General features: G+C 36.2%; 1 protein-coding gene across 1 annotated transcript; it reads left to right on the plus strand.

The window, feature by feature from the left end:
* The first annotated feature begins 260 nt into the window (after positions 1-260).
* LOC306849041 (uncharacterized protein) lies at positions 261-4,084 on the plus strand. Its single transcript, XM_079383894.1, has 6 exons — positions 261-494; positions 702-833; positions 2,001-2,063; positions 2,238-2,447; positions 2,595-2,729; positions 3,615-4,084. Exons 1-6 carry the CDS (start codon positions 393-395, stop codon positions 3,828-3,830), a joined length of 858 nt encoding a protein of 285 aa, XP_079240020.1. The 5' UTR covers positions 261-392; the 3' UTR covers positions 3,831-4,084.
* The last annotated feature ends 19,236 nt before the right edge of the window (positions 4,085-23,320 follow it).

Raw genomic sequence — 23,320 nt, forward strand, 5'->3', positions numbered from 1 at the left:
TTGTTTCTCCATGCAGTGTGAAGAACATTTGAATTATTTGTGAAACTTACGTTGTAAATATTAATAAAATAAATTATGATTGAACAGTCTAACAATATGTTTTAAATGTCCAGGCTTCACGAACTCAATGGATTGCATCCCACGTGAACGTTTTTATTCCCGTTGATTTTTATGTAACACTCTGTTGTGAGTGGCTGCAGCCAGAAGAACATGAAGTCGCCATCAGCACCGGGTTACTCAAGAGAACGAGGAACCCCTCCAGTGAGTTTCATAATTAGGTTGTGTAAGGGCCCGTTACGTATGAGGGCTTTAGAAGCCAGCGGGCTACAAATGCAGTTCATTACCGCACTGAAAACATTGATTTAACCGCCAGCTCGGACTGCGAACCAACCATGAAAACTAACAGGGAGAAAGTAATTGGAAGTCAAGTGATTTCAGCCGAACTTGTGACAGGACTACTACTCAGCATGGCGTATAGGATGTGTTTCTCAGAGGTGGGTCTTTACACGTGTACAATCATGGGGTTATATAATATGTTGTTTGTAAATGTTAATAAGGGAAAGGAGAAAAATTGTTTTGTGTGAAAATATATGCTAAATGTGTTTCCTTCTTCTAACCGTGGTAATTATTGTGTATCTTGGCGGGAATGATTGTTACTGTGATGATACTTTAGTAACGCGTTAAACGCTCTTGTGTTGCAGGGGGAAAGCGCGCAATTTGCAGTAACGCGCTCACTCGTATGTGTGTGGGTTGCCAGTAATATTAAATTCATTTTCTTCAAAAGCAACAACCATCCACTTTCTCTTTCAGCTCACTCCGTCTCAAGGCTTGTTGTAAGTGCAATGCAAACACACATATGCATGCATATTGAAACTTTAGGAGAAATATTGTTTCTAATAGTTTGTCAGGTGATCTAAAATGTACTTCACGTGGTAAATAGACTGGTTTCATTCGAATTCAAATATTATTTAATACGGCTCAGTTAACTTTCCTGTATTAGAGTACACCAACAAATATATTTTTAATGGTTGGGAAGTTACTCCTTACAGTTGTAACAGTTGCAAAAAGTGTATACATTCAGTTGGGAATATTTGATATAAAAGACTTGGTGTAATTTAACGCAGTCAGGTTGATTCAGTCCTATTACCCGTATTATTATTTTTTTAAAGTATAAATATATATTTTAAACATATAAATGTTATATTTTTTAAACAATGAATCACATTTGAAGCTACCTGACAAAACACTTTTACATTGTAGTTCTGTAGTATATATTGTAGTACATGTGTGTTTTGTTAATTATAAAATCATCATTATTAATACTTTTATTCATCAAAAGGGATTTCTGAAGGATCATGTGACACTGAAGAGTAACGAATTACTGAAAATTCAGCTTTCCATCACAAGAATAAATGACATTTTATGATGTTTTATTAACAAAGTTCGGGAGGAGCACATCAGATATTTAGTGGCACGCAATCAAGTCAATCAACACACGGATATAAATACAGCTTACATACCTCCACTCATTCGACGGTCTATCAGCATCCCTCCACCACCCCTTCTCTACCAATATCACCAAGTTCTCACCACACCATGGGGGATGCTCTGGGTTCGGGCCATCCCGAGCTCAGAGCCCTTCCACAGGACAGCACGCCAACTACGTATTACTATACTCGCCAAATACGCATTACGTAACTCGTACTAAATATATGTAAGTGTGAACTCGTGAAAAAGTATATAAAACAGAAAGCTATATTTTAATTGCAATAACATTTCACAATATTACTATTTTGATCAAATAAATGCAACCTTGGTGAGCATAAGACTCTTCTTTCAAAAACATTACAAAACCGACCCCCAAACATTTGAACAGTAGTCTACATATTTAAATATTGTATTATTGTATCAGTTTAATATTATTTATTGTGACCTTTTATCCACATTTTGAAATCTAAATGATAAATTAAATGAACTGTTTTAAATGTCTTTCTATGCAGGCCTTCCTTTCACTGTTGGGAGTCTGCAGAGAGGCACACGTTCAAGGAACAAACTGCAGACATGTGTGTACTGTAACGTGTGCATTTTATTATATTAAGTCACTTTGGTATAAACATAAATGTAAAATGCAATGCTCTCTGTTGTAATGCCATAATACATCAAATGTTTGATACATGCCGGGTAAATCCATAAATCAGCAGTATCACAAAAATAAGCTCTTGACTTTTTCTCCTCAGCTTCCCATGGTGGATGTGGCGGTGTTCTTGTTCTTTCTTCTAAGCTGTTTGATTCTTTTGATCTTGGATCACAATCAGTTGAAAGGCTCTTTGAATCGATCTGAACTGCTCACTAAGCCCCAGAGGTTTTTCCTTCAAGTGGATTTTTTTGCCAACTTCATTTGTGGCCTCATGTGGTTGGTTTTTCCAGGATGGCTTCTTGGGTCACAGGTAAAAACATAACTTAATTGCAACTGCTGTGAACACGGACTATATTTGACACAAATAAATCAAGTACAGCAAAAGTAGTCATGTTGTAAGCTAAAATGCTTTTAGGTGGCATTGTCCATTAATGCATTGTGTATTCATCCATTGTAGATGAATGGATCTGAGGATCACCTTTATCTCACTCGCGCGTTTGGAGCCATGATGGTCGGAGACAGCTTTGTTTCTTTTCTGACTCAGAAGCAAATGGGAACCAATGAGGTATCTGTCTTCAGCAGCCGAGCTGTGGTATGTCTCATCATCAGAACATATTACAACTTTTTAACATTGATTTTGCTCCAAGATGATAACATATGGTTAACAATCCTTTTGTGTTCAAAAACTGTGTTGGGAGTCAAAATGACTTACATTGGTTTCCATTCAATTACCAAAAATCAGCACTATGAAAAATACTAGAGAATAATGTAAAAACACAAGCCTCTATTGTTGCTTATCAGAGACTATAAAATATGTGAAAAATATTGAAAGTCTGTTAAATTGTTTTGGTGTTATTTCTATTATGTATATATTACATATATAATTTATTTATTGGTCATGATTGCATGTAGTGACTGTTTCCACAATAGTATTATTTGTACTTAATGTAAGTAGTATTAATTGCTATTTGTACATTCATTCTCTTGCTTTTTGTTGTCTGGGTCTCAAACTCTTGTGTGGAAAAATGGGTTTCTCACACTTTTCCTCAGTGTTGCAACAGTCTAGTAATTGAGATCCCAAAAAACAACAAAAAGCAACCTTTGACAGTTTTTTTAACCATGAAATTAAAATAGAATAAAGAAAATTTTTCTCATGTATTTAATAGTTAAGTGTTTGACAAGCTACAATAAAGATTTTCTGTTTTTCTTTTTTTTCTGACTCTTTAGTGTTGATTTTTGGCAAATTGCATGGAACCAATGGGGCTCAAAAGTTGTATCAAGTGTACAGCTTTTCCAAAACACTTATATTTGTTAAAACTTTGCATGCACATTCATGACTCTAAATGAGAAGTAATCACAAAATTTCAAGAGGAAATAAATAGTTTAACCAATATTTAGAGCATTTTGAATATCGAGTGTGGGACATATTAACCTTAACACAACAGGAGGGTTAAGCATGTATGAATGTATCATTTAGGGAACTTCGGCGGTTGTCATCTTCATGATCCACACCCAGTTCACCACATCGGCATGGAAAACCCCACATCTCTGTTTGGGCCTAGTAGGGGTCAGTCTCTGGGCTGGAAACTCCATCCTTGGCTACCTGAGCTCCAAAGACGCGACGACAGAGTCAGTGAATGATATATACTGGCGTGCTGTACAGAGAAAAGACAGAAGACTTTATGTACAATAGATATTTTGTCATATGCATATATATATAATGACATCATTGTGTGCATTTCAATGCTTGATGATGTTTTTGAAAAACTATTTATACTGTAAATATAGTTGTTTTATGAATTAAATAGATGTAGTCTTTTGTAAATAATGGTTATTTTTAATTTATACTCATAAATATTGTGAGGAAACTGAAAATATCACTTTCAATATGCAATGTAGATATGCAAATAAAGACAAAGTTGACTTGAACGGGACTTCATATAAAGTAAAAGTGCTTTGCCAGCTGTCCATGAACCGCCTCCTTTCACACATTCAGGTGTCGAGTCATTCTCCAGCAATATGCACTGAACCATTTGTTTTGTAACTTTGGATGCAACGTTTGATGTTCCCACAAACACAAAACTGAAAATATACTGTGCAGGGAGTCAGAATCTTCTTTCTATCTCTCTACATATTTAATTTAACATCCTGTATTTTTTTTTTTGCTATTGTTTAGTGTTATTTTAAATATGTTCCTCTGAAAATCTTTTCTTTTATCAAAATTGCCAGATTCCGGTTCCCATGAGAACATACACTGTGTTCTTTCTTTCTTCTGGCCAAGGGGCTCCTTTTTCTACAGTCTCATTCTTGAGTTGATTGTCACTGGCAGGTTTATAAGTGTTTGGCAGTTGTTTGGTCTCTTTGGCAAGACCTGTGTGAGCAGTAACATTGACCTTAATTGAACTTTATTCCTCCTGCAACGGCCATGATGTTGTCCAACTTAACAAGACCGTGCAAAACCAAATAAATAGCTTTACCGTGCAGCTGAGATCTATTAACACCTCTAACAAACTGTGACCAGTGCCTTGCACAAGAAATCTGCTTCAAGAGCACAATGTGTTTTAAATATGGGCACTTGATGGCGCTGTACACACAGAGATTACAGCCTCTGGTTCTCTTAAAAACATCAAGCTGACAACAGTGCTGGTAAATTTACCATGAACTCTTGTTATTATAATGCCATTTCTAAATTACAGTTGGATAATCAGAACCAAAACTACTTTTTGATGTAGCATAATTATCCTAATAAGCTCTTTATCTTAGAAAATTAAGCAGTAAGATGGTTTTAAAGGCTTGTTTCAAGAAGGCCGTTACATACAGGCCCTCTCTTTCTCATACATACCCATAAAGGATTAGTTCACCAAAAATGAAAATTCTATCATCATTTACTCTCATTTTGCTCCATATTCTTTTTTTGTTCTCTGTAGAACAAAAAGGGAAAAAATTCTAAAGAATTGTACTGGTTGCTCTTTTCCATGCAATTGCAATGAATGACAACTGACGCTTTCAAGCTTTAAAGTGCACAAAGAACCTTAAAAGTGCCATAAAAGTAGTCCAAGTCTTTTGAAGCCATACAATACACAATGGGCCAAAATTAATGTTGATGGAACGTAGATAAACAAGAAACAATTATAAATGTATTATCGATTTACATGAGGAAACATAATATATTCAGTTTTGCCAGACATTGCAAAAAATCCTCAACTCCAAATGTAATAATATTGAATTTATTGTGTATTTTTATAATATTTAACGTATTTTTATGTACACTAACATATATTGGTATCTTTAAATAAATTAATATTTTATCATATATGCTGTATTCATGATCCACCTCTCTATATAAATAAACTTGCAATTTTTTTTCCACAAAAACAAGCCCCTTTAAGATTAATTGCATTAATCTCATGCATCATATTTTCACCAAAAGACAGCAGGTTCCCACAAATCTGTCTTTGTGCAACAGCTCCAGATTCCTTCCTGATTTGTATTTAACCCTTTAAGATGGAGCACCCAACCAATTTTCCACTTGCAAAGGATGTTGTAAAGAATTACAACACATTTACTATTTTACTATTTAGTCAATTTTATTGTTATTGGCTTTTCAACAAGACCTATAACAAATCATTCGAGCACCCTGCATCTCATCTCTACTGTTACGTGCAGATAGCTATTTGGTCTTGATTTAAACAGCTTTGCAGGCCTGCCTCCAGATACAGCATGTTAAAAGGGTGGACCTGACAATTGAGGGGTGTGTCATGATTGGATTGCCGGGGGACCTGTGATACAAGTGCTAGAGAAATACCAGCACTTTTAGAGCGCTGAGTGCCACTTCTGTCTCAATGGGATAATTCAGCTTAATTCACCTACGCAAACCAAAATTCCTTCAAGGATGTAATCCTTCCAGTGTGCCCTCACATTTCACATTTTGTTTCACATTTTTTAGCACAAGAGAAGCTGCATATTTTATATATAGGTCTCATCTACAGCTATAATTTTTTTTTGCTTGAAAAACTACAGTATACAGTTCTTAGAAATTTTCAAGTCACGACCCCAAAGTTGTGATGCTTGAAGCATCTCCATTTGATTTGACACATGGTTTCTATTCTTCAATAATCGAATGTTTTGTTATGAAATACAGGATGGGAACGGGCAGTCAAGCACAAACTGACTGTTTGGACATGTGGCTGCAGACCCAGTGCACAGCCATAGCTAAACCTCTCCATGAGAACAACAAAATGACTTTGGCTGGAGAGTCCAATCTCTATCAGATTAAAGTCTTCACTGTAACTGCTGAGCTCAGAAAGGGAAAGATCCAGCCAAAGCTGACGTCAGCAGAAAAAGAAACAGTAGGCTACAATGTGTTTATTTCAACGTTGCTTTAATTGACTTTTTATGCTTTATTTAAAGTGCCCCTATTATGGATTTTTGAAAATTACCTTTCATGCAGTGCGTAACACAGCTTTATGTGAATAAAAAAATCAGAAGTTTTAAAAAGTTTTTAAAAAAGTTTTAAATCTGAAAATGCACCGTGTATAAAGTTATTGTCTCTCAAAAGAAAGAGTCACTCTGAGTGATTGAAACTAGTCCCAAGCCGTTTCATGGTGATGTCAACATGAAACATTAGCATACCTGCCCACTTTTTTGGTCTTTTCATGTTTATCTGAATGAAAATGCAAATTCATTCTTTGCCACTAGGTGCTGCTTTTGGAGCAGTAAAAATAGCGTTTTCCCCGGTAACGCTGTACACAAAGCTGCACTGAGCTCACAAAAGCTACTATCAGGCATCATGCTGTGTTCACGTCATATCGTAATTACCGTAATTCTGACGTAATAAACCTGACGTTCAATTCTGTGCTGTTGTATACTATAGATGTATAGATGCCTCATTAGCGACTTTTTCTTTTTTTTTTTTTTATTAAGTTAATTTTATGGGCTTTTATATTGAGATAGGACAGTAGAGGGAAGACATGAAATTACTGGGAGGAGAGAGGGGAGCAGGATCGGCAAAGGACCTCGAGACGGGAATCGAACTTGGGTCGCCGTTTATAACGCACTAACCATGATGCGCCGACGACTATTTCTATGGGCCGCTATACGAAAGCCTGCCATATTGTCTATAATATAATGTAAAATAATATAATGTATTTTAATGTCTATGCTGTTCACGTCCTCAGACTGAGGATTGTCCGTTTCTATAGCGACAGTCAACAAAATGAACCTGCGACCGCGTGAAAGAATGTTACAGGCAGCTGTAAAACACATAACATTATGCTATTGCTAAATATTGCAGAAAACAGAAAGGTCAAAATAAATACTTACTGTTTGTTTGTTTGTTATTATTGAAGGTGATAGCTAACCTAAACAACAACAACTAAATAATAACAGTATGAACACTTACATAATATGTTTTTATATTATAGTACATTGTAGTGTCTATATATTTATCTATTTTCTCCTTTGTTTTAGAGCAGTAATAACTTTTTTTGAAAGCGCCACCATTTTTCTTTGTTTCTGCGTGAGGTGCTGCGGTCACATGGTACAAGCCAAGCTCTCTGAAAACTCCCAGTTTACAAGTTGTAATTACGACTTCTACGAGGACGTGAACGCTTTTTGAGAATGAATGAGAATGAGAATGATCTTTATTGCCAGGTATGTTTACACATACAAGGAATTTGTTGTAGTGACAGAAGCTCCACAGTGCAACAATGACAGCGACAGGACAGGACACAGATAATAAAAAGAATAATATTCAAATATACAAAATAGACAATGTACAAAATAGCAAAAACACAATATATAAAATAGACAATTATGTATGTACAGGTATGATATGTGCAAATTTGAAATGTAAATAAGTATGTTAAATAAATAATGTATAATAGTGTTGTGTGTTCCACGTTTATTGTGTGCCTGGTCATTCTGGTTCTCCGAGCTCTGTAGCGTTGACCAGACGGCAACCGTTCAAAGAGGGAGTGTGCTGGATGTGAGGGGTCCAGAGTGATTTTGCCAGCCCTTTTGCTCACTCTGGATAAGTACAGTTCTTGGAGAGGGTTGTACCAATATTCGCTCAGCAGTCCGGACTACCCTCCGTAGTCTTCTGAGGTCAGATTTGGTAGTCACAGTGCTGTTCATGACGGTGGGTGGGGGGAGTGCTGGGGGGTTTCTCCTGAAGTCCACGATCATCTCCACATTTTTGAACGTGTTAAGCTCCAGGTTGTTAAGACCAGACAGCCAGCTCCTTAACTGTCCTGAATGAGGCCGCTCACTGGTTGGGGTTGCAGGAGGTGTGAATGGTGTTTTTTCAAACCTGCAATAAAACTCATTCAGATCGTCTGCCAGTTGTTGCTTCTCCACACAGAAAGAGAATTGGTCCCTTAGCTTTCCAGAATAATTCCTCTTTGCCACTCTGATCTCCTTTTCCAGTGTGTATTTGGCCTGTTTATACAAGAATCTGTACCCATTCCTGCGAGCATATTCTTTGGCCTGACGGAGCAGTCTGAGTTTTGCAGTGAACCATGGTTTGTCATTGTTGTAGGTTAAATGAGACCTGGTAGGAATGCACATATCCTCACAGAATCTGATGATGCTACAGTCTCTATGAGCTCGTCCAGATCTATGGCAGCAGCTTCAAAAACAGTCTAATAAGTGAGGTGGAAACAGGCTTGTAAATCCCGCTCTGCTTCATTAGTTTTTACAGTCCTTACTACGGGTTTAGCTGATTTCAGTTTCTGCCTGTAGGTTGGTATGAGATGAACTAAACAGTGATCAGAGAGCCCCAAAGCTGCCCGTGGGACAGATTGATATGCATCCTTTATTGCTGTGTAACAGTGATCCAGTATATTATTGTCTCTGGTGGGACATGTGATGTGCTGTTTTCTGTAAAGCCAGGCTCGCGTGCACTTGCGGAGGAATGTAAACACTCGCGAGAATGAACGAGCAAAACTCTCGCGGTGAATAGAACTGCTTACAGTTAACGAAGAGCGCTTCTAGATCGAGACAGTACATCTTCTTTAACACAGTTATATCCGTACACCACCTTTCGTTGATGTAAAAGCATGTACCTCTGGCGCGTGGCTTCCCTGTTGATTCTGCGTCGCGATCCACTCTAAAGAAGCTGAAAGCCTGGCAGATGTAGCGTGCTGTCCGGAATGGCGTCATTCAGCCAGGTTTCCGTGAAACACAGAACAGCAGAGTTTGAAAAGTCCTTATTTGTCCGGGAGAGCAGAAGTAGTTTGTCCGTTTTGTTGGGTAGAGAGTGGTGATTCGCCAGATGGATGCTAGGCAACGGCGTCTGAATTCCACGCTGTCTGAGCTTCACGCTTCCCCCTTCTGCGCGTCCTAAAGCATTTGACCAGCACTGCTGCTCCACCAACTACAATGTTCATCAAAACATCCGAATAATAGAAATCCGGTAAAAGATTTTGTGGTTTGTTCTGTCGAATGTTCAGCAGTTCATCTCTGGTAAAACTGATCATGTTTGAGAAAAAAAAAACAGGAAAAACTAACAAAAACAGTATAAACACTGGAGAGCTAAGCACTGTGGCTGCCATGTGCACAGTGCACATGTGCATCTTAGATCTTTTTTTTCTTTTTTTTACAAGTTGGTATTACAAGTTGTTTTACAACTCGTATTACAACTGGTTTTGCAAGTTGGTATCTCGTAAATACGGTTATTACGATATGGCGTGAACGTACCTTTACAGGCATGATGAAATGAAAACGAGCCAAATCAGACCAATCACCGCAGATTAGCATCACGCAAAGGAGGGGTTTGGAAAAATTAATCGTTGAACGAATCATTTGGGACTCGTTGAGCCAATAAGGTAAAAATAAATGCATATTATAAGTCAATGAAAGTGTTTTTTTACCTTGCATGCATGTCAGCCTGTTGTTGGGGAATCCCAAAACCAAAATATGAACCTTTCATAACTCACAATAGGGGCACTTTAAAGGAATTTATCCACAAACTTCTGTATAAGCCCCCCAATTTTTTTTAAGTGACTACTTGAAAATAGACCTCCAAGTAAAGAATAAATAAATAAATGATGAATGATCATCATTCATTCATTCAAATAAATAAATGAATAAATTAAATAAAAAATAAAAATATACTCTTTTACAGTTTCTCTATGTGTTGTTCCCTTTGGTCAACAGAGGGCGCTGGTCATGAAGTATTATCGTTCGTCATCTTCCGCTAACTAGTTAGTTTGTGCTATTTTAACATCGGCAGTTGAATATGGATTCAAGTGAATGACTATAACATGAACACAATTTATAAGGTAAGACACCGTTATCAGCTTTTATATACGCAACTAACATTTGAAATGCGATTGGCTGCTTTTTGTTGTTTTACATGGTGACAGAGAAAGTGCGTGATTGAAGTTCAATGTTTTGTCTGTTTATTGGCGCCTAGAGTTTTTCAGTGTCTTCCGCCATGAGACCACTGATCTAGATCAGTGCATGAGACATTTTTAAGAATGTCAAATTGAGAATATTTCAAAACTCTCCCCGAGACCCGTGTGTCACGCTCCATTTAATAACTGTTGTTGAATCAAAAGAATTTTCTGTATGTGCGCCCCGATATGAAGTCAAGGTCTTGGTTGTGAATATTTGCATACCTGGTTTTGTAATATTTTTCTAAATTGAACTAGTTAATATTTATTTATTAATAAATATTAATGTACCACGCCCTTACAATATTAGCAACTCTTCTCTTTAAGCCAATAAATTGGGCGAACGTTGCGTCACTTAATTAATATTCATGAGCAAAGCCTTGTAAATGCAAGGTAGTGTCGTCTTCACAGAAGCTATATTGACAATTTTAAAACTTATAAACATTAAGAAATATTATTAAAAGCTTGTCAGGTTATTATTTAAAATATATTGAGAAAATAACATTAAAACACAAATACATTTTGATGTATGTATTTTCGATTAAATAGCAATGATATTTGAATTCAATAACAGCTATTTTATTTCTGATAATAATCACTAATCAAAATCATTATAAAAATGTGTTATGGTTATATTTTTGTTGGTATTGCTGTCCTTTTAATTCTGTCTGTCAAGTTAACTGAAGATACCGCAGTATTTATAATACATAAAACATGAATATGAAAAATTTTGGCAGTTTCACAGAAAAAGGATCACAGTCTTGTTTGAAACATGTTTCTGTGTTTGTATCAAGAATGAGTGTTTTGTCACAGATTTGAATTCGGTGTATGAAATTTTGTTTATTCTCACAATTCACAATGCTATTTTAGCTTTTTCCCGTGGTTTTTTTCAGCGTGTTATTTCTGTTTCTACGCTGGTCATTTTCTGACTCAGGAGGTAGGAAAACGATTCAAAATTAGACCATAATTTTTCATGGAATTGCTTTTTAAAATGGCAACCTTTGTGGTTCTTTAACACTGTGCGACCTGAAAAAATGAATGAAAATCAAATGTCAATGTGCAAACAAATTGGTCGCTCACAACAAGGTTGATTTTTATGACAGCGAGCGGCTTTTAATTTATCTCTGGTGATTTGCACTATGGTCATCCATTTATGTCCTTTCAATCATATTTGTGCAAACATTTTAAGCTCTGTTTCCAAAACCTAGTGAGCTGCCACTGTAGCAGCGTTTCAAGGAATCTTAGAACTAAAACCTGTTCCAAACTGGCAGATTATTAAAGGAATAGTTCACCTAAAAATAAAAACCGGCTGAAAATTCTCACCCTCAGGCCATCTAAGATTTAGATTTAGTTGATTTTTACTTCTTCATCAGAACAGATTTGGAGAAATTTAGCATTCCATCACTTGCTCACCAATGTATCCTCTGCAGTGAATGGGTGCCGTCAGAATGTGAGTCCAAACTGCTGATAAAAACATCACAGTGACCCATAAATATTCCACAGACTCCAGTCCATCAAGTTAATGTCTTGTAAGTGAATAGCTGCATGATTGTAAGAAACAAGTAGCCTACATCAACCGTCACTTCTCATCAAAATACAAGTCCATAATTAATAATAATTCTTCCTTCAGTGAAAAAGTCAATCCCCTGTTGTCCTTTTACATCAAAATACAATGACATATTTGTTTAGAACTGTTTAGGACTGTTTTTTCTTGTGCTTGATCTGTGCTTATTTCTCTCCTGATACAGACAATATTACTTTTTTACTTGAGGAAGCAATACTATGAGTAGAGGACTTGTATAATGGTCGAAGGCAACAGTTTGAAGAAAAACAACACGTTACTTGTGGATTATTGTGATGTTTTTATCAGCAGTTTGGACTCTCATTCTGATGGCACCCATTCACTGCAGAGGTGAGCAAGTGATGTAATGCTAAATTTCTCCAAGTTTGTTCTGATGAAGAAATAAAAATCATCAAAATCTAAATCTTAGATGGCCTGAGGGTGATAATTTTCAGCCAAGTTTTATTTTTAGCGTAACTATTCCTTTAATAATCTGCCAGTTTGGAACAGGTTTTAGTTCTAAGATTCCTTGAAACGCTGCTACAGTGGCAGCTCACTAGGTTTTGGAAACAGAGCTTATTAATTATGAAATAAGAAGTCAACCGTTGAGGGCGAATAGTCTACTGAAAAACATTTCCCACTCTTACAGTCAAAAGCTGTACTGACACAAGGCAAGCGAACAACTAATAAGCCAACTGTGCATTTCTAATTGAAGCGCTTTACCACCACTACCTGCAATTTTTACATTTTTAGGCGAAGTATTGTTTTATAAATATGCCATCATGCATTGCAGCTCATAAGATCACAGCACATTCTACAGTACAAGCTTAAAAAAAAGTGATACCTGTCATGAGTCACGAGTATTTGTTGTCAATCTTGTTCATCTCTGTGCCAGAGCCAGACCCCTTCTTTCTTTGGCTCCACATCAAATAAACTTCCTTTGAAGCTTATTGACTGATTCTTCTCACCAAGGAGCACATTTCCTGTAAAGCTGCTACTTTTAGGGCTACGTCTGTCCTTCTTTGCAAGCAGTAGCTCAAAAAAAAAAAAAAAAAAAAAAAAAAACGTGTTTTTTTTTTTTTCTACATGGGAAAGGAAATGAATTGGTGATGGTTTTACTAGAGATAAGAAACGAGTTGTCATTCTCTTTTTTTTGGTCTGTGAAAGAAGGCTCCCCTGAGTCAAGATGTGCTTTTCTTGATAACATCCATTATAATGTTTGCCTCACGTATCTCCAGATGTCATACAACAATGCAGATCTTTGATAATTGGTATATGAAATCATGATCAATTCACAATACAGGATTCAGCTCATGTTCCACTTCATGAAACATGAGCAGAACGAATTCCAACACTGAAACATGTATGCTTAGATTGAGTAAATAATATCCATTACAATTTATGTAAAATCAACAGACCCATTTGCCTTCCTCCAAGCATGCACTGGGGCATGGCTAATTATGGTTGCAGTGTTTGCCAGTTTGCCCGTTTTATTTCCAATTGTTGGATTTATGTTTATTAATGTGTTGTCTTTTGATGTCAGGATGAGCCTGTTTCTCTACTTAAAGGGATAGTTGAAAATTCTATCATTAATTACTCACCCCCATGGTTCAACTATAATTTTATGAAGCTACAAGAATGCATTTTCTGCACAAAGAAAGAACAAAGGTCTTACGGGTTTGGAACGACATGAGGGGGAGTTTTTTTTGGGACAAAATATGTTTGGGTGAACTATCCCTTTAAATTGATAATTTACTCAATTCCCACTCGGTGGTGTGATGTATTGTGATGTTTTTAGTAACTTAATGGGATAATAAATCAAATAATTTAAATTTTCATTATTTACTCAATCATGTCATTCCAGACCTGTACGACTTTCTTTCTTTTGCAGAACACAAAAGATGATATTTTGATGGTTGCTAAACAGTTTTGGCATGGACACCAAAAAAAAAGGTCTTATTTTGTGTCTCAATGAAGAAAGAAAGTGGTACAGTTTTGCAGTGACATCAGGGTGTGACGAGACGAGAACAGAGGACTCAAAGGCAGAGGATTAGATGCAAACAGAAGGTTTATTCTCCAAAGGTGAACAAAACAAATAAAACGGTAACAAAAACAGCGAGCAAGTCTCTGGGGTAATATACAGCTACCATCGGCAGTGAGATGCGGATCCAATAAGCTGATAACTGCCCAAGACCTAGCGTTCGCACAGGACCAACCACCTGAGAGTGGAGCGAGGCAGAGAGTGGCAGTCCTACTCTCTCTGGCTGGCGTCCTGGGATACAGACAGACGGAACGTGAGTGAAACATAAGAGCACAACACAGCATGAGCACAGAACACACAACAATCTACTCACAACAAGGACTAGTCAGAAGAGAACTATAAAGGAAAGGGTAATGAGCGACAGGTGGAATAGAAGCAGCTCATGACACATGCAGCCCCACTGCCAGATCAGCGCTGATTGCACCTGTCACGAGCCGCCGAAAAAGACATGACAACACAGACAGGCACCCTGACCCGTGACACAGGGTTAGTAGATGTCGACAGAATTTTCATTTGTGGGTGAACCCATGAGCAAATTTTCATTTTTGGTGAGCTCTCCATGACATGCATATTCTTAATAAAGTATATAATATAATGGAAAAAAATTAGTTACCATAGAGATGTTTAAAACATTCTTAAAATAAATAATTTTAGATAATATAGTAATTTTATCTAATATAGTTTGTGATGGCAATTTCACGTTTTAAGTTCAGTCATAAAATTTACTACCAGAATATCTACTTTAGTTAAACCTACAGACAGTTGCCTTTATATATATTTTTTTAAGTTCTACGCAAACGTCACTTTTTTTTAAAAGTTGTAGTTTCTCAATCAAAAACTGTTCTTATGTAAATTGTTGTTAATTCAATGTGACAATACGAAGAATGCATTTACAAATTTAAATTCACTCTCCTCGTGTTTCATGAATGAGGGCCTCAAATATCAAAATAAATGAATTTACTTCATGTGCATACAACTGACCAAAATATAGGATTGCTTTTCCATTCGAGTTTTTCGATAAGAAGCAATACAACAAGCAAGCAGCTTATTTTAAAATGCCATTTGCGAAGGCAGCACAAGCAATAGCCGCAATCACTGGCCGTGTCCAAAACAATGCCCACAGATTAGCCTTTAATAGTCATTAGGTTTTGTTGGCTCTTGAAAGCCCTAGTGTGCTATGGGATTTCATGCGGCTGCCAGGAGTTTTCCCAGTGTCAGCAGAAGGGGAGCTCTTTTTTGTAAACTGAACAACAGATTATATGCCAGACAAACAACAGAAAGTGTTCCTAACTGATCACCTCATTACAGAAGAATAACAAGACCAGCTAAGATTAGCAGTGGGGGGATGAAAACTTGATTGTGGTGGTATTACAGAGGTCCCTTAAACCGTACTGCTTATTAGCCGCAGGTTGAAACGCTCCTGTGTGGGTTTTAAATGGAGTCGGGCTCCTCCTGTAGGCAGGCTGTAGACGTTCCCTCAGTGGGATCACATTAACCCTCGCTGTGAGCAGCATGGCTGCCCTGCAGAGCTCTGGAAGTAAGACTGCTAATTTAACTTATTATAATTCAAAGACGTATATTATAAGCTCACTGCATGACCAAGACCTCGGTTTATTTAAATCAACATTTGTGCACTTTGGGCCATTTATTTCAGGCACCACAAAAGAAAGGATATTGACTTTTTTGTGCAATAAGTTATTTTGTTATTTTGTGCAATATGTTATTGATGTCGTTGAATGGATCATTTAGGCTCATTAGCCTGTGTCTGCATCAGTAACTATTTCAAAATGATTGAAGCTGCATGTGGAAAACACATTTTTTGCACTGCTTTGGCCCAGATGCCAATTTATATCATCCTGTGCAGATGGCGTTGCCTCTTGCAATCGATACCTTGATACTATGTTGTGGCTAATCTTTACTAAACAGAATCAAAATGAATTGAATCTTATGAAAACATGTCCAGGTGATATTTCATCCTAAAACCAAAAGACAATAATTAAAGAAATTAAACTTTTCGTCATGAAATGGTAGCATGATTTTAGGATTATGGCCGGCTAGCTATTTATTTATTTTATTTATTAATTTGCTTATTTTTTTGTTATGTACTTATTTTTTGTTTGTTTGCATTATGACATTAACAAACACATTTACCCCTCACATTCTCATTACCGTAATATGTGAAATAAAACCATAATATTTTTTTGTGTGTTTTTTTTTTAATTGTTATAATATATTCTCATTCTCAGAACTGTAATGTGCACAGATTTTTTTTTTTTTGGTATTTCCTAATGTTAATGATCTCATTAGCTTCTCTGTAATAAAGTATTGTATTGTTTTTTTTGGTTTTAAAATTATACTGTTATGCAATTGTTGTTTTGTTTTTTTAATCCGAGAATTTATAGGTAGTGCAACAAATACGCATGATATACTTCTAATTAAAATATTGTACTTTTTATATTACACTATTGACAATTTACCCCCGGTTTCATAGACAAGGCTTAAGCCTAGTCCCAGACTAAAATGCATGAAATGCTATTTCAACTGAAAGAAACTTGCACTTGAGTGATCTAAAAGTATGTCAGATTCATTGTTTTGCCTCAAGATGCACACCAGTAATGTTTTTATTTTAGGCATATTTATAAAAGCTACTTAAATGTCCTAATTTAACGATGGCCTAATCTTGGCTTAACCTAAGTCCTGTCTGTGAAACTGGGCCGTAGATTCTTATTTTGCCAATTTGATTGACAATAGTGGGTGGCAGTTACAAAAATGCACGATTTTATAAATAGTCTTAACTCTCTTTAAGAAAAAAAACAACTATATTTTATATAGATTTTTGGAGTGAAATATTGGCACATACTTGGTAGGTTTTTACCCCCCCAAAAATAAGCCACAAAATAATAATCATAAGCCACACTTATTATCTGACTATTTGCTCTGCACCCCCATTGAGAATTTTCTAATCCACTGCTTAATATAAAATCCATCCAAGACAGTGAGTAACACATGTTTTCACCCACACTTACTCCTCTCCTTGACCACTCACCGAGACAAATAACCTTTGATCTGGAAACATGACAGAAACCAGGATCGTACAGATTTCCTGGGGAATCTGTCACAGTAGAGGTCTGTATTAATCACTCGCTCACCCGGTGTGTAGGTTACTAATGCGTCTCTTCTGGACAGCAGCCACTTCCAGTTGTCTGAATGTCTGGTGCAGTTCGAAGGCTTGCCAAAAGAGATACTCCTAACCGTCTTAGCAAATTGCACGATCGTCTAAGGAAGTGCCAAGAAAATAAGGGATGGTATAAACTATGACAGCCTTCCCGTTTCAATTTTTTGTATCTTAGCAGGCTGCACAGTCATAGATGTCCAACCAGCAACATATTTCCAGCTCTTGCCATCCAAACTAAATCAAAACTTCATCCAGAATGCAGACCGCATCTGTTTTGTGCTAAAATGCATGCTGGTCCTTTGCACCCAGGGATTAGTCAAAGAATATTAAGTATGGATGCAATTCCCATTACAAACCTCATGAAATATGCATAGCCAATATGAATTATAAAGAGAAAGTCTTCTGAATGTGTCACAGAGCAGGACTGGAGGTCATTATGTGGTCTGTTAACGTTTCATATCGCCGCTTAAAGTTGTATTTGAACTTTAAGTGGCTTGCTCCCTGCCTCAGCCCTGCCAGTGTGTTTGGCAGGCGTCGCTTAGCCTGCACAGCTGTCTGCTGTCAAGACTCTGTTAGCGTTTGGCATATGGACATCAGTAATGGCTGAAGAGAAATGGAATGTGACATTTTCTGTGAAACGTGTAGCCGCGCAAAGCTGGGGATCGTCAGAGGGGAGCCAGAGGTTCGACAGGTCACTGTTAATATAAGATTTCAAACTGTGATTTCAGTACAGTGAAGTAGTACAACAGATCAGTGTCAGGACTTTTGTAAAACTTTTTCAAATAGTTCCTATTGCATCTCTGACAACTCCTAAGATGACAGTTTAAAACTTGCTATCTAGGCTATTTTCTCTCCAATGAAACCCAGTAAATGAGAAATGGTCTTTAGCCTCCCTTCGTGTAACGTTATGGGGTTTTTAGTGACCATAGGGTTCTCTGTGTGACTTTTTGTTTTGAGGTTTTTCTTTTGTTGTTTTTCCATTTCCTGTTCTCCTGTGTATCGCTTCCTGTGCTAATTGTAAGAAATTGTCTCTTGTGTGGAAGTAGTGCAAACAAAAATAAACCATACACAATAGCCCAATAAGTGGAAATATTCACACAGAATGAAAATCTATAGTCCAGTGTTGTTTCTTGACTATTTTGGGGAGTTTTAGTCCTTGTTTTTTGTATTTGACCTGTATAACCCCATGCTTTTTTGTTTTTTTTGGTGGATGCTGTCCTTTGTTTATTTTTTAAGTTTATTTGATTTTGTCAGATTTAATGAAAGTTGCCTTTGGGACATTAACTTCCCTCCATTTGTCACATTTAGCTAACTTTGTATGCAGTGTTACAGTATCTGATTTATTTGGTGACACTTTGCAATAATGTTTGTCATTACAGATATAAAAATAGTTATCAAATCAGTAGTTTATTGAAACTACCTTTCAAATATTAATATATTTAATCAAATTTTCATGACATTAAGGACATTAGCATATATTACACATTATCATGGTAGAGTAGAAATCTTATAAAAGTATTCACTATATTTGTCACTATAAGTAAAATGTTTCTTTGCACTAGGGCTGCAATATGATGACACTTTCTTGCATTGCTTCATCATCATCATCTTCATTATATATTTTAATTTACATCTCATTCACAAACCATGATCTGCTATTGCTGTAGTCAAAGGCAGGTGGTATTTATAATTTATTTTAGACAGCATTTAATTGGTCGTGAATTATGCACCTGTGAAGAAGAAGACTCATCCTGGTGATTTTCCTCTTAATGATAAATGTGTGTTTATATATGCTAAAAATTCATTTAGTGAACTTTGAGTACACTATAGCACACAGAAATCCTCAAAGTTAATATAAAAGGACTGAACACCACAAAACTCAATCACTTATGATTTAATGGAGGCTTTTAATGTTTGTCAAAATTCAGAATGGATGTGTTGTTCAGCACTGCTAATGCCAATTACTCCACATTGTGAAGCGATTTTAATTAAGGTAAACATAAAAAAGTAGAACTGAAACAGCTGAGACATAAAAATAGTTTCCACATACTGATTTTATGAATTAAATACAATTTAGGGTCAGTGATGTGTGACAGACATCAGACAGGTTTGATCCTTGATACCACCCTCGCCGTGACAAGCAACATTGGGGCGCTGTGAATTCCGAAAGGCGATTTTTAGTATTTTTTTCACAGCAGACACTTTCAGCAGCAAGAGAGACAGCAAGTCAAAGGAAGCAAGATGGAGAGATAAAAATACAAAAAGAGGGAAATGGAGAGAGGGGTGTTTGCGTATCTGTGCCCTGCAGAGTTGCTCACAGAATTTGCGCTCGTCTCTTTCCTATCTAGGTCCTCTGGATTTGGTGAAGGTGACGTGTCAGTCACCCATGGTGATGTGATGTGATGTGCCATCGCCGCAGGTGCCGGTGCATTTGTCACAACCTCAGCTGGCTCGCTCCATTAGTGTCCACCAGATCTCAAACGCCGCCGCCACACACCACCTTTTCAGACCAGTCGTGCCTTGTTTGCCCAACTTAAGCCTGAGGCAGAGTGCTGCCTGTATGCACCTCATATATGATGGACATCTAAGCTGTCTACTGTTGCAGTTGCCATTTACAGAACAGCGCACAAGGGCACAGTGGCGTCTGAGGAGTTGGGCTGAAGACAGACAATAAGGATAAACCTGACCTCGAGCTTTATCCACATTTATCTTTTTCCCCCTGTGTGGCCTTTACAATAATCCAAAATTCATTTTTCTCAAGGCACAAAGTCACCAATGTGAGCGTATGCACCGAAAAACAAATATGTTTGTTGCTTGTTCAGTTTGATTTAAAAGGAACCAGTGCAACACAATTCTTGAACTTTTTATCCAACCTAATTTCAGTGTTTTCAATACTCTTGTAAAATATCACTTTTGTTGAACTTAGTTGAAACTGGTAATTCCCAGCATGCATTTAACAGTAAGAAATATTGAACTATACTGAGGGGGAAAATTGTGTGTGTGTAACCTAACTGATTATTGTGGAATTGATATAAATAGTATAACTGATGATAGAATCAAGGCTTTTTGAAGCTTTGAATCAATTGAACCAATTGCTTTGTCAAATGATTCACTGTTTTGAAATTCTTGAAACTGCATGCTACGGACTTCTGCTGGTTAAAGCTGTGTATATGCAATGAAAACACCGCAAAATGTTTGATGTGCAATGAAGTTTTTCCATTAATTTGTAATCTATAATATCAGTGAATACAGGAATGGGACTGGCAAAGCACCATAAGCCACAGGTCTCGAACTCTGGTTGCTGCCCACTATATTTAGACTTTTTTTGTAGCACTTTTTGTAGGTGGTACAAATGAATGCAAGCTGCTACAACCCCCTAATTTTTGAAACTATATATAGTAACAAAGCCTTGGTCATTTGCAACATGTTCTGAAGCAGTGATTCAAAATATAAGATTCCTAAAAGTTTTCTGAAGCAGTGTTTTGAACGTGTCCATCATGAATCATTAAATAATGTAAATTCTAAATATTTTTTTAACACATTTTGGAAGGCTGTTGCGTGGTTTCTTCTGAAGGCATTTACATGCCAACAAGATGGTGCTCTTGTGTTCTTACTGTGTGTTAAGTCTGAATTGAAGCAGTTTTAGCACCTTATTTCTATGTAAAAGGACTTAAAACAGATGCTATTAGGGAGTTGTATGTTAAGTGGGAGAAACTCAGTTGCCTGAATGTAATTTGGCCTTGGCCACTACCCTATAGTGCAGAGAAGTCATTATGTAAACTTTATCTGACAGCATTCTAGAAGAAGAATGCGGCGGTCTTTGTGGCTCCGCGTTGAAGCTTGTTACGTAAGTGCTGCCAAAAATGCCTCCTCCAGAGGGCCGGAGGCGGCATCTCTGAGGCAATTCTCAGAGTTCATTGCAGACGGCAGCTGAGATCAAGACCATTTATTGGTCCCATTGGTATGCCTAGATCTTCTGTAATGCATTTTTTTTTAATATCTCATATGGTGGTAATTTACTCAACTCCCAGGCCCCGGCGTCCCCTGCCAGTTAAGTGTTGATGTTGCGCTCGACTGTGTTAAAACAAAACCACCGCTGGATATTAACAGATGAGGAACAATTTGCTGAATGAGTAAATCATTAAAAATGTGATTAAATAAACATACGCATGAGTTCAGTTCAGAAATCTAGTGAGCTGCCTCATTGCCTACATAGGCAGCTCCCTAATAAGGCAGCAACCAAGTCACGGAAACTCAGCCGAGCAATTTCCCACATTAGCAGCACTATAAAAATGCTAATACTTGACTCTCAATTAAATTCAGTATTTTTTTTTTTTTTTTTTTTTTTTAATGAAAGTAAACCAAAGCTTATTGGAGTATATTACAAAAATATAACCTACCATTTTAGTTTTCCTTAAACATTTTCCATTTAATAAATGTGTTAATTACTGTTTCTTTGTTATTGTTTGTGAAATTACTATACAATAGTAGCATTTCTATAATCATTTTTTAATACATGCAATTTTATTTATAATCAACATGTCTCACAGAGCTTGTTGCACTGTATTATGACATTTCACTGCCAAGGATATTTGCAATCCTGCTGTAAAACTTGGCCAAATGGAGGTATCTTAGGAGGCATAATTAAGATGCCTACCTTCGGGAACAGCTTCTGTGCCTGTGATGCCTTGAGATGCTGCCTCTGTAGGGAGCTCAGCAGGTTTTGGAACAGAGTGCAGCTGGCTCAGTGTTAAGATTTGTTTGGAAAGCTTCAAGGAAACAGCTAATGACAAATGTGGCTTGTGGTAAATTCAGCTGTGTGGTATGTTCTCTGTCTGTTCTTATGATGGGGTCGGTTTGGAGGAAAAGTGATTCATATTTTTAACAGCATTGTTTTTACAGTCACTGAGTTTTAAAGGGTGAACTAAATATCTGAAGAGTTTTGTGTTGATTTTGAAAGGACCAAATATTCCCACAAAAGTTGTAAAACCCAGCTTGTTTCCCCCCCACCATGAATACAACTTCATGAACGGCTCTAATGATATCTGACATCTTATTGTAAAGGGGAAAACTATGTTAAATGCAAATAAAATGCAACCAATCACATTATAGGGACGATTGTAATCAAATTTTATTGATTCTATACGGATTATTTAATTAATTGAATTAAGTTTTTTATGTTTTTATTAGCTTATATTATATATTGAATTGTGCATGTTTATTTCCCCCTGTTTTTACATTTGGATGATCATTTGCATTCACTTAACACTCATTTAAAGTAAATTTTTAATAATAATCATTTTATAACATGAACCCTAGTCTGTTATGACATGGAGTTTTTCGTTTGCTTTTGGAGCAAACGGGAATGCAAAAATTATATTAAAAAAAAAATCTATTTCATATATATATATATATATATATATATATATATATATATATACACATATATACATATATATATATATATATATATATACACATATATATATATATATATATATATATATATATATATACACATATATATATATATATATATACACATATATATATATATATATATATACATATATATATATATATATATATATATATATATATATATATATATATATATATATATATACACATATATATATATATATATATATATATATATATATATATATATACATATATAAACAGTGCCTTGCGAAAGTGTTCATACCCCTTCATTTTGTTCAAGTTTTATGTTGCTGCCTTATGTTAAACTGCTTTAAATGACTTTTTTCCACATCAATCTACACTCCATAAACTATAATGGTAAAGCAAAAAAAATAAAAAAAATGGTTTTAACATCTTTGCAAATTTATTAAAAATAAAAAACTTAAATGATTCCATTGCATAAGTACTCATACCCTTATCTGGGACAGTTGGAATTTAGCTCAGGAGCATTCATTTAGTTTGTAGGTGTTACTAGATTTTGAGTGAAGGTAACCAGTGGCAAATTCAACTGTATGATTTGGAAAGG

Source organism: Barbus barbus (genome assembly GCF_936440315.1).
Source record: "Barbus barbus genome assembly, chromosome: 29".
Taxonomy (NCBI): Eukaryota; Metazoa; Chordata; class Actinopteri; order Cypriniformes; family Cyprinidae; genus Barbus; species Barbus barbus.